The sequence below is a fragment of the Cyanistes caeruleus genome, chromosome 2 (assembly GCF_971803275.1).
Source record: "Cyanistes caeruleus chromosome 2, bCyaCae1.hap1.1, whole genome shotgun sequence".
NCBI lineage: Eukaryota > Metazoa > Chordata > Aves > Passeriformes > Paridae > Cyanistes > Cyanistes caeruleus.
The window spans coordinates 39,613,497-39,627,002 of NC_141702.1; the positions used below are offsets into that span (position 1 = coordinate 39,613,497).

The following is a 13,506-nucleotide window of genomic DNA, read 5'->3' on the forward strand; positions in this document are numbered from 1 at the left end:
CAAAATTGGTTTTCCTAGAAACCCAAGAAATACTTCTCTATCTCTCTTAAGGTAGAATTAAACAAAAAATGCAGTCAAAGTGTTACAAAATTGAGGCAGAAATGAAACAGCACAAAGCATTTCTTTTCTAAAATGAGAAGTCTAATAAGACAGACTGCTATTAGTTTTTGCGAACTAAAAAGCTTTTGATTTTCACAATAAAACTTCATAAACACAAATTCCTCTTATACTGACAACCCATAAATTTAGTCAGTTTGATGTTTCCTAGTAGACAAATACAGTTATGATAATACTATTACTACAACAATTTTCATTTTGTAGTAGAAAAATAATTGCAAAGCAGCTTTTTGTCTTCTTTTGGAAGAGAATTTCAAAATGACAAAAAAACCATAGGAAACATCTCATACAACTAGTTTCCCCAAAAATGCCCTTTTTTTTGTGGTAGAAGTGGGAGTTTTTTCACATGAGCAATTTTCTTCAACTATTATCCATCTAGAATTTAAAAAGAAAGCAGTTTGTGGCCGAAGAACTCAGCTGTTGGTCAACTGCTTAAAGCTGAAAAGATATATCCAAGGAAGAAGTACACTACACTCGCCCAGTTATCCAAGACTGCTCATATCTTCTCACAGGGTGTTTTGCTTCCCATCACTATTGATCCCACAAGAGGGATGGTACCTTCACATGTTTTCCTTGCTCAGCAGCAGGCAGACTGAATCTTAAAGGAGCTCCTGTCTGGAACAGGGTATTGTGGCACCCCTCTACCACCTTCACCTGGACATGCAGCACCTTCTTCTGGAGGTCTTCACACCCAAAATCCAGCATATCCTGGATTAACATGCTTTAGGCTCTCTACTGCCTGCATGTAGACTGCTAAACACAACAGTATTACTGAAACTAGCAAAATGCTGCAGATTTAACAGTGGTTAGGCATTTCTGTATCCCAACACTTAGCTGTCCTAAGGATGTTAAAGTTCACTCCAGCTTCAGCTGCTTCATGATGCTCTGTTACCCTCAATGGCTACAACAGTGCCTTATTGATTCATCTTTTCACAGCATAGAATTTGAACCTCACATGAAGAGAAATTAACATTGGCAGGAGAGAGATTATCAATTTACCTTACAAATGTATGTTCTGCACCTTTTTCAAATGCATTTGAACACACAAAACTACACATACTTGAGTTCTTCTTCATTTCCTCCCATTCAGTCTAAACTGACATTCCTCTGAGCATGTACAGTCTACAAGCTACAAGGAAATTAGGAGTAACAAAACAAGCACAAGAAGATTATGAGGTTGATGAACACAGTACTAAACATGATTAGTTTTGAAGTCCCCATATACCTAAAAATGAAGTTTTTAACTCCCAACTCCTGCACTCTCTAGCAAACAGGCAATTGAGCACTATTATTTCTTTTATCTTGCACAGTTATTTCTGTGCATCTTTAGTAGATAACAGGCTATAGGCTGGAAAGGATGGCTCAGATCGGATTAAGTAACAAAGTCATGCCAAGTGTTAATAGGCAGTATCATCAATTCTGTCCTGCTGTTTATTCAGGGTACTATTATCACTTTTGCTTTTTCCCACTTTTCCACGTTCCATTTCATTATTGACTTCTTGATATCTCATTGCACTTCTCATTACTACATTTTCTGGCCTTAAAAATACTTAAGAGATGCAAAAGGATAAGATAAGAGGTAGGAGTGACCACTTGAAGCTGACAGATCAACAGAGGAGACAGACAAGTCTATTGGCAAAAGAATTCTACTTCCTAGACACTGCCAAGAAGGCTGCTGTGCGGACAGGGAGCAGGATGCATGTTTTAATAAAGTACTACATTCACTTGTGCATAGACATATAGGAATTAATGCTCCCCAAGGAGCACTTCCCTCAGGCAGCTAACTCCATAATGCAAGAAAAAATAATGAACAAATAAAAAAAGGAGATAAACTAGATGGTTCCTTAGATGGTTGGTAATAGTTACAGCCATATCTTTGGCAAATGAGGGTTTGTTTTAATTCCAACAGTGGTTGCCTTTGGAAATTAAAACACATATTTGCTTCATATTACTGTGTCATGACTGAGTCAATATGAAAGTCTTCTGAATGTGGCCACTTAGCTGCCTTTCTAAACTGTTTACACTTCAGTACTTTTTTAACAGAGGCATCAAAAACTGTATTTTATGTATATTCTGCTTCAAAGTAATCTTTATTCAAAATAATATACACTCACAAGGGGATTATTTTGAAGAAAAGAACATTAACTGCAAATGTCTTCTTACTGTGTCTCAGGTTGCTGCCATACAGAAGATGCAAACAGGAAGGTGGCTAATAAGCTACTCAGTTTTTATGTATCTCATCTAAATCTCTCCAGTTTCTCTCACAGAATGGTAAGCATCCAATAAGTAATGTTATTACTTGTGGTTTTAATGTATATGCAGTTTGAGTTTTCAGTCATACTCTAAAATCATTCAAAAATACTTAATCTTTTAAGCTGAAAGACTACATAGCCAAGTGTTAAAGTTTAGAATATTAAAAACTTGAAAAAATCATTCTATCATTTTAACTCTCCTAACAGCCACCAATATTTTCTTGTCGAAAAGTTGCAACAAGTATTGTTCCATATGCCAGCTCTAACTACAGTTGTTGCTACTCTGTGAGCAAGACAAGATATATATATTTTTATATATTATTATATTTTTATATTATTTGTGTATATATTATTATAATAATTAGAAAAACTGAAAGAACCAATTCCCCTTCTGCTTTCAACAGAACTTTTCAGGATTTTTCTTAGTTTCAAATACCAAATGAAAAAATAAATTTCATAGACCAAAGGAAAAAATAAACATGCTTATTCATGTCTTATAAATAAATAAATTATATTTACAGGTGCTACCGATAAAACATTTGCAATTTGTACCATGCAACTTCAGAACACATTTACAGAGCTACAATGTAACTTATTTTAAAAACTTGATGAACAGCATATTTAAAAGCATATTAAAAGGAGGTCAATTCTGACCTCTGGGCCATGAAGCATTGCATTAACAGTTCTGCAGAAAGAAAAATGATAAGGTATGAAATGAGTGCTCAGAAACTAGAACCTTATCAGTAAGAGTTTGATTCAAGCCTGTAAGACAAATTGCTCAGCAAGGCAAGTCACCTTCCTGCTGTGATGAGGATATAGCTGAATTTTCAATGCAACTGACTATCTCCTTCATCATGTCTCCTCAACTTGATATCCTTACATTCAGTATCTGGTTTACATTTTCTAAGCATCCAGTTCTTATGCTGAATACATCTTGTCTGAGAAGCCATACTACCCTTCCAGGATAATTATCTTTTTTCTTTATCTGACAATTTAGCATCAAGCACAAGCACTTTAAAGTAAGTGGAACTGCTAACAAGGAGGGAACCGTACACTGTCATAGCTTAGCTATGTCAAGGTTGTTCATTCACCAGTGATAAAAACACTACAACTCAAAAATACACTTGTTAGTTGGACTTTGTTTCATGCACTGTCTTTTCCTGAAAGCTTCCCTGACACTTTCCTTGTTCATTATTCTTTCCTTTATACACTTACTTGAGCATCAGTGGATTTTTTAAGGAGTTCTTCCACAAATTTCCAATTGGATTCCTTCTGTTTCTGAAAAATAATTATCAACATGAAATAGCATTTGTATCTCTCACAGGAAGCAGTATGTAATAACATAAAAGTAAGCAGGCAAAATATTTCCAGAAATATTTAATTTCATGACAGAATACTTCAGTCATGACCAAAAAGAGTTTTTTGTAACATGAATGTAATTGGTCTGTCCTAAAAATTAGCTGTCAGAAGGCTAATAAAAAGCCAAAAATAAAAAGAGTGCCACCAGGACCACTTTAAGTGACTCATTTGCAATCCTAACCTTCACTTTTAATGGAGATGCAAAACATTCAGGCATTTTTTATTAGTCCAAGCAGTATGCCTTACAATTTCTTTCTTTAATGTTCTGTAAAAAGGAAGCTGTAAGAGGTAAGAAGGAAGAAAAGCAAGTCTCACATTTTCTTGCTTTTTATTTTCCATCTATTTATGCAAAGTGGGAAAGAAAAGTGTAGAAGGCTTTGCAACTAAGGCCATTTTCTCAGGGGGGGGAAAAAAAAAGGGCAACCAGGCCAACATACTTACATTTCTAAGAGATTCAACAATTATCTCTTACATTCAGCTATGTATATAGCTTCTGTAGATAAGTAGATGTGTGAACATAATACTTCTGTCATTGTCCTGCCTTACTTGTTCCCTCTACTACAACTGTTAAGCCTTGTACATTATTCTGTAGATAGCTGTCCTTTAAACATCAGTTTAGAACTTACAATAAAGAGCATTTTATGTTTTGGTAATTGAAATATAGCTACTTTCCAGCAGCATCACCACTGTGGTCCATCCTTCTCTGCTAATGATTAAACTGGTTAATGGTGTGGCTTGGTGACAGTGTCACAGAGAACTCCAGAAAGTACCAAGATAATTTTAAAAATTAATTAGTTTAAAAGATGCACTAATACTCATTCAGCACTATTTGAGTACTTGGTGACTTTACATTTTTGCACCACAAGGAAAAGAGAATATTGAAAGACAGACAACGGTAGCAAGTCACAGTCCATAGACCAAATATAAATGAAAGGACAGATCTACAGAAAGTTACACTAAAGTTGTGATTGCATGATTCAGGAACTTGACCCACATCAGTTAAATTCCCACTGCTTCTTCCTCATTCTGACAGTTTCTCTTTCTGCTCTCAGAGCTATACCACGCCACTGCTCACTTGTTCTGGTATTTCTGTTTGTGGGACTCCGAGCTAGAACAGTGAATCAACACAGAGCTTTAGGAGAGGAAAAAGGAATGAAAAAGGGAATACGGCCTGACTTAGGTCATAAGACAGAGACACCAAAAATTGTGCCAGAAGAGCAGAGGACATATCATGCCTAGGGTGGTAAACAGGATTTAAGCTGTTATTGATGCCAAAGGCTATGTATCATGAAACCAGAGCTAGCATCACGTCAGGAGAGGACATTGCATCAACAGATAGCCAAGGAATAAAGGCAGCACTTCAGTAACAGTAAAACCAGTATTTACATCCAATTTTTGACTGTACATTAGAGCCTGATGTTATGTGAACACCTACACAATGGCATCATCCTACTGCAGATTTCAAGTAAAGCTAAGGAACTGCTAAAAGGCCAGTTTTGGAAGCAATGAGTAGATATTAGTTATGCTAAAAGAGAGCATTAAATGTTTGGATCAGCCTGCTTATAACATGTTTTTAGCAGTACTATAGACCAAGGACATATGTTTTATACAACAGGTGTTTGTTGCCAAAGTTCCAGCTCATCTTCAGTACGCAGATCACCTTACAAGATCTTGGAGTAATCTAGGGCAAACTCCTGACACCAACTGGGATTGATTACAAGAGTGCACCCAAGTTCAGCCCAAACTCAGGAAAGGACACCAACCACCTGCTGCATTCTTTTTTGTTATAACTGTCTCTATAGTTTGTAAGACTTGCTTCATTCAAATCCCAATAGATTTATATCCAAACAGTATTCCCTAGTGCACTGGCAATATGGCACAGCACCTGGTTACGACTGTTTACAATACGTCCCTGTTAAAGCATACGTAGAACCTACATCTTCAAACCACATGTCTTAAAACATCCTCCTTCCAACCCCACAGAGCCCTAAAAACCAACAGAAGCTGGAGACCTCACACTGCATAGAGGTGCTGCTAAAACCAAAAGCTTGGGCTGAGTTTGCAGGAAGAAACTTTTGCAAGGACTAACAGCTGAGTACCTGGAAAAGGCATATTAGGCTTCTTAGCTGGAAGTCCATGTTTGCATATCTTGCAACGTAGACATTTCAGATTATTCTATTCAAAGGTAAGAATTCTTAGCCCCAAGGAACTCTGCCTATATTACCTTAGCCCACAGGATATTAAAACTGACCCCTGCAATGATCAGAAGTAGCAAATTTTCTCATCAGGTTCCATTTGAGTTTTAAATATACAAATCCTGCTTTTCAGAGGAGTGAAGTGGACCTGAAAAGGGGAATATGCAAAGAGACATGTACTGTACATCCCCCAGAACAGTTGGAAGAAACCTGTCCAAAATGTTCTAGTTTAAAAATGTGGTTTCATGTATGTGAAATATATATTCAATATATATGAATCATTGCATATTTAAAATTGCATTTTGTGAGCTAAAGAGAAAAAAATAAAAAGCAAGTCTGAAACCTATTTAGAATTTTAAAAGCTTTCATAACAACCTTACAGCCATGTAGACCACATTAAAAAATTGAAATTCTTCCACAGATGACATAGGCTTAGAGGCAATTTTTGCTACAGAGCACACAAATAATCATCTTATGATACATCACCCTCCCCCCTCTGATCACAGTTAATTAAAAGAAAGCATGTGTCACAAAGCCATTGCATCATATGTTTAACCAACAAAGCAGGACTACAGAGTCTTCATGTAATTATACTGACTTCATAAATTCATATCACAGACTGTTTTACCTTATAATGTTCAAAAAACATTCTGAGGTTGCAATTCAAGGAGGGGAACAGGACCTAAAGGGATGGTTACCATCAATTGTCTATGACAGATTATATTACTGTGGTAGGTGAAAAGGCCCTGATGTTACCAATAAGACTTTTTTGTAGAAGAACAGGGATCCCTGGACAGACTCACAGTAACACTCAAATGTAAAGCACAGCTAACAGTTTGAACATAAAGACTACTGGAAACACGCATGAAAGCATGCACAGGATGGTCTCATGATTTACAAATCAAGACTTGGAAATTCTCTTTCCCAGGTGGGGTCTAAGGAAAAAGTATTATTTAATCTAGGGCAAGTCAATTCCTGTCACTGTGTCTCAGATTCCTATTTTAACATAAGAACAACAGAAATCCTTTTTTTCCATTCTACATCTTTATTTGGCTTATGGAAATAATATGGTGCCTGGGGCAAAAAAATAATTTCTCATGAGGCTAAATACATATTATCTATCAGAGTGAGACACGGGAAAAAAAGTCACAAAGATAAAAGTAATCAGTATCACTGCATTTGGATTAGGGCATTAAATATAAGAAACTCAGTATAAACATGTGTTTCCCACTGATTTCTGTATTTAACCTGGGAATAACCTTTTCTCACTTTCTAAATTCCTCTAAGCAGGAAGTGTAGTAATTCTGTCTTCCAAGGTCCCTCTATAATAAGCTCCAGACTGTGTCTCTCTCCTGCAGCAGGTAGTAACAGGGCAAAACCAAGGGAAGCTAGAGATAACCTTCATTGTAACAAGACCTGCAACTTTACACTGTATAAATGTACAGGAAGTTGCTTCATTTTGCCACATGATAACAAGTAGCCTGCCACAGCCTCCTAAAGGATTTGTCAACTGGCAACAGAAGCAGTATAAGCATCCCACATGGGCCAAGTCTTCTAGCAAACAGACATGGTCATGAGTTTTTCAAGGAAGTATTCAAGCATGAATTATCACACCTTCTAACATTTAAATTTTTTACAAATGTGCAGATTAGAAAATCCAAGTAATTCTTAATTTTTTTTGAAAATCTAATTTTACTTAGGATTGTAAGCATTCCCAGAATTTCAACATTTTTCTGTCATGCTCATTATAAACTTACTGCTTTTAAAGACAAAGAGAGGGATTTTAAGTTATCAAAATTGCTCAACCTACTTGAACATCTTCCCCTTCTTACAGATTTGCAGTTTACAAACACATTTCCAGGTTTTAACCTTTCATCCTAAGCAAGAATGGAAATCACAGTACCACTTGTAGCAGAAAACAGGTACAGCCTTTCCAGTTGTAATACACACTGTTAAATTATAAATAATAAGCAATTCACAATAAAGAACAATTAAGGCCAACTTGTGGAAGATGCCATACAAAGTTTATGCTTGGAAAATTAGGGAATATGGGCAATGCAGCTGAAGGTTAAAAAAGCCATCACACTAAAAACACTCAAAAACAAAAAAACAGAGACCATAAACACCCCCATCCTCCCAAAAAAAGAGACCCCCAAAACCAATACAAACAGAAAAAAAGAATAACAATAAGAGGATAAAAGAATAGAAGGACAAATGACGAAGATGGCATAACTAGTCTCCCTAGTGCAAAAAGCACTGTTGGGGAGAAAAAACCCAGGCAAAACACACTATACCACAATCACCCCAAATCCCTTATTTTCTGGGTCTTCATCCATCTCACTGGCTTCTAATAAGCCTCTATAGATAATTAAGAAAAATTGTCAGCTTTTACACATCTCAAAATGGATTAACTGCCTCAGCAAGTGCAACTTTCCTAAACTGAAACTTGAATTCAGGTTATCAGACAATGTTTATTGGTAGCACACCTACATAAAAATTAAGCTGAATATAGATGCATCTTATGGTATTATGGCTGTGATGCACAGGCAGTGCAATTAGACAGATTGAAATTTATCCAGAGCAGAGCTACCACTTTAGAAAAATAAGTGGAATTAATAATTACACAGTCAGTGTTTGAGGTTTATACTTCATAAAGCACAAACTCATGTGCTTAATTCCTAAAACATCAAACCCAGTGAAGCATTTATGCTGCAGGCAGACAATCTTAAAGCATATGCTACATCATTAAGTATATGTGTTACTAACTAGTTAGGACATTTCAGGTTTCCTTCATACAGTACTCTACTGAATATCTGATATGTAATATGAATATGTCTGGGGCTCCTAGAACATATACCGACTTGTCCAAAGCACATCCTAACACTTTCAACCTTAAAACAATTTCTTTTAAGGAGTATGAAAATTCCTGCACACAAAACAAATTGTTGTCTATCAACCAAAATAACCAAAGATATCAAAATCAATAACTCTTACGTATTTAGAAAAAAGCATACTCACCTTTTCATCTAGATTTCCATTACGGTCAAACTGGTAGAGTGGTGCCAGATGACTCAAAATCCACCAGCTAAAACTCAGTGGGTCTTTACATTGAACTGTTTCAAAGGCAGACTCACTTTCAGAAGTACTTGGCCGTTCAAAGATATTCTTTAGGGTTGTGTTCACCAAGCTCCAGAAACACTGCAGAAAATGCAAAAGGTAATTTGAATTATCTTCAATAACAAAACCTATTTTAACAATTTTCTCTACAACACTCTTCTATTGATTAATTTGCTTTTACAGAGAACAAGCAAGATGACAATCAGTTAAAGAAAATGACAAACAGCAGTGCTCAGTAGTACCACAGAAAACTAAAGGCTACTTTAGAAAGTCCTCTCTCAAATGTCAGTAGAAAGCAATGTGAAAGGAGAAGCTTGGGTCACCAAGAAGAATCCAGTGCAATACTACACAGACAAAATTACAAGCTGATGGATTGATGTCTGACAGGTAGACAGGGTGGTGCCCCAACAAGCACAAGAGAAAGGTTCTTTAGTAAAGAATTGTTATAACGTGTTTTTTAAAAACTTCTAGCACCAGACTATCCTAGCCAAGAAGAATCAGATTGTTTCTCTGCCATCTAAAGACAGCAAACCGAGCTTCCAATTCCCTGTTTTGTCACAGTCTGTTCCAGCACTGACAAACTGATTAATTCTCCTTGATTCAGACCCTTGTTCAGACACAGCATTACTACTTCTTACAGCCTGTGCCTATTGTTCCTAGTTTTAAGAAAGCTCTCTGGAACTTCTTTGCACATGTATTTCATCCACCTTAGCTGGGTCCTGATCCTAACTTAGCTGCAAAGTGCTCTTGCCAGTGCAAATGCTTAACAGTAACACAGTTGCACTTGTGCTGTCCACCTTTACATCTGTTGTCACCAACAAGTAAACAGCCATCAATGCAAACCCTCTACTCAGAAGTACTTCATTCTGTTCTAAGTGAACTGTACTCATGGCACAGATGGCCACTTCATTTCTTAAAAAGAGTATTTCAGAAAACTTTCAAAGAGTTTTGTCACTTTTTAGTATTCATTCAAAGAAACATCAGTTCAATTCTAACCAGCAGTTAAAGAGAGAAAAATTTAAATGTGAGAAAATATCAGTAAATGAAAAGCACAAAACAGAAGACATCATTATGCAAATGTATAAAATCATATGGCCTCTTAACCCAAACTTGGAATACTGAATGTAATCCTGGCACGCTGTTAATCAAAATAGGACGTGGTAATATGGAAAACGGTTCAGGGAAGGGGGACAAAGATGACCAGAGGTAAAGAATTACTGTAAGAAGTAGGAATCTTCAGCCTAGAAAAGGCAGAAGGTAGGATATAAAAAAAAACACAACAAAATAAACTGAAGAGGCATATAAGGTTGTACTGGTATAAAGGAGAACAGGTATTGATTTGCTGATTTCCAGTAGAAATTTAAGGGGGCATCTAGACAAGTCAGCAGCTACAAGATTCAAAACTACATACAGGTTGCTCTTGTACAGACTGAGAACAAAGACAGAAACATGAGCTAACTGGATCATTGTTCTGACTGTACCCATGTTTCTAATGCCTAGAGATGACTCGTTGTATGACATATCACAGAAACCACAAATAATTTTTTTTAAAAATAAGTAAACATGGCTTTTTGTGTTTTGTTCTTCCATAAAAGGAATGGAACTTTCACACTGTACTCCTTCGCTCTGCTTTCTTCAGCAGTAGGAGCAGTCCTTATCCATGCCCTAAGCCATAACCCAACTGTACACTGCAACCCTAGTCAGGGCTTCATGTGCACTCAGGACAGTGGCCCAAGGCATCACAGTTAGCATGCAGTTCTCCTGGAGCAAATATGATCTTCAATTCTAACATCAGATTTGTACATATGGGAACATTTGGTAACTGTACTGCACATCTAACAGTATCTCCCTTTACCTCTGTATTAGACCCTTTATTTCTGTGGTCCAGCAAGTGAATAAGCAGAATCCATAGTTCTTTAACGCAGGTACAGGGATAATGGCTACTGGTAAGAGCCTCAGAAGGTCGCACCTAAAAGAGAATATAGAATTATTCACACAAGAGTTAATTTCAGAAATGGTGTTTTATATATCAGTATTTCTCCTTGTCTTGGCTGTTTGGTTTGAGGGGTTTTTTTTCAGATAAATAATACAGTTACAATTGCATATTCAAAGATGCATTATTTCATTAACATCCAAAATATCTGTCTCATACAACACAGACTCCTAATTCTTCATAAGTTATAGGTTGTGCTATCTCCTAGTTTCTTCTAATCCACTCTCAGACATTATTTAATCACATAAAAATGGCATTCCATGTCCTAAATGAAAAGAAGTTACAATAAATACTAATTCATTGTCTGATAGTAGGGGAAAGAAAATGATTGATTACATTTTCTTGACATTCTTGAGAAGAAAAATATTTCAAATTATTTACCAGCTAATATTATTTTTAACTTAAAAACCCTTAATGACTAGGCATAACGCTAGTAGAATATGTTGTTGTTGGCATGAGGATGTTAATGTTCCCACAACATTTCACAAAATCTGCTTTTCGGTAAATTTACTGCAAGGCATTCTTTTAATATGCAGAAAACAGCATATTTCAAGTCATGTACGTTATTTGATTACTATTCCATATTTAACAAAATTCACTCAGACTGATGCATTTCAAATGCAAAATAGTCTTCTTGTGATTCATCTTTCAATTTTACATTCTCTGAATTGTGAAACAAAGCAAAACAGCAAAAGGAAGTGCTAAATACATTAAAAAACTCTGTATGCTTTCATGTTTTTAAGATCTACCAGACCTGTATCTGATATAATCATACTATAGACAAAACTTTACTTACTCTATCCTTCAACACATGAATGCACTGAACAATATTCAGAGGTGACAAAAACTGTGAGAAAAGCTTTGCTGAAATAGCTCAGTTCAACACCTTTTACCTTCAGCAAGGACACAATGGCAGAAATGTAGAAAGAGGGAAGACAAAGCAGCTTATATTCACTTTAAACAGTGAGTAGTCCAAGCTTGAATAATCAACCTATACCTCTCTAAAGCAAACAGAGGGGAATAGGTACCTAGAGAGATTAAGCAATCTCACTGCAGAGCTGTTGTTATCCTTCCATGACAATAAAAAATGCCTCGGATGACTAGTTTAGCCAACTAACTCCTAGCCATCTACATCTGATGAGGTGGAGCCTGAATTTTTATATCCTCATGTTTTTTCTGATCCATTCATGCACAACTATTCTCAAATCACACTGGCACTTAAAATAATTTCTGAATTTGGAAACCTAACAGTGCAAATTAAAAATTAAATCAAAATATGCAATGCCAGGGACAGCACTGGCTGTGTGAGACATCACAGAAGTGTGAGTGAATGACTAAAAACCCACACTTTCACAATTAGAACAAGTATATCACCAACAATTTCAAATCTGTATAATATTCCATTAGCATGCAAACTTTTCATTTATCATCCACCTTTAGAATAGTATGTTTACAACTAGTTTCATACCGCTCCAAATCAGGTTTAAATGATTTTAATTATAAATATGAACTTACATTCATATATAAATGTAACAACTTGTTTTTTTCTCTCACTCAAGAATCCTGTTAATCCTATGAAATTGTCATGGTAGAGCTGGATCTATTTGAAATAATGCTTTATTCACTTCCTACATATATGCACAATATTTCACATCCCTCTCTCTCTCCTCACACTTTTAGTTAAAGATCTGTTGCAGGAATTTCTCAACAACCTGAACTAATCTTATGTATATATTATCTTAAGAATAAACAGTATAACCACTAAAGACTCTTGAAAAAATTCATGATTCAACTACCAACTTTCCAAAATTGAAGTGCCTCAAAAATAACTCTGGTTATGACTCACCACCAAAGAGCAAAACAGACCCATTGGAAATAGCAGTCTACTTACTACAGATGCACTGTAACACTGGAGGTTTTTACAGAAGCATTAGGCATAGAAACTAACTTAGAAATTAGTTTCATGCTTTCTACGTCGACTATCAGTTGTTGCAGCAAGGTTTCTTCAACAAGGGTTCTTCTACTGTTTACGTCTGTGTTTATACTGTGACATTCTACAAGATTGCAGGATCTCTTTGGAAGGAAATGTGCGTGTCTGTACAGGATAGAGTCTGGGCAGCAGTATTAAAGCAAGATGCCACACAGATATTGCTTAGACTAAGGATAGCCAAGATACTGCTTTCTTCAGAGATACTCTGGATTTCTTCACACATCCTCCTCTGTTCACTATCTTGCTTAGAATGTTCAAAACCCCAAATTGTGATGCTGTTGGGACAATACAGTTATGGTGCCAGAGGTATGGCTGCTGAAGACAGAAGAAGGATATCCACAGATATATATTTCTCTGCCAAATGTGTCTCAGAGCACATTGGACTCAGTACATGACCCAAGTTAAGCATTTTGATACCTGAGCTGCTCATGAAACCAATCTGAAAATATAAGTCTGGAACACTAGAGTTTATGTCCCTCTTCC

General features: G+C 36.2%; 1 protein-coding gene across 2 annotated transcripts in view; it reads right to left on the minus strand.

Moving 5' to 3' along the window:
* Positions 1-13,506, minus strand: part of MMS22L (MMS22 like, DNA repair protein) — an 89,456-nt gene that overhangs the window by 61,143 nt on the left and 14,807 nt on the right. For both annotated transcript variants that reach the window (XM_023922206.2, XM_086876577.1), the window contains exons 9-11: positions 10,896-11,009; positions 8,942-9,121; positions 3,585-3,647 (exon numbers count right to left, since the gene is read on the minus strand). In XM_023922206.2, the coding sequence (XP_023777974.2) occupies positions 3,585-3,647; positions 8,942-9,121; positions 10,896-11,009 (357 nt within the window). The remainder of the gene's footprint in view (positions 1-3,584; positions 3,648-8,941; positions 9,122-10,895; positions 11,010-13,506) is intronic.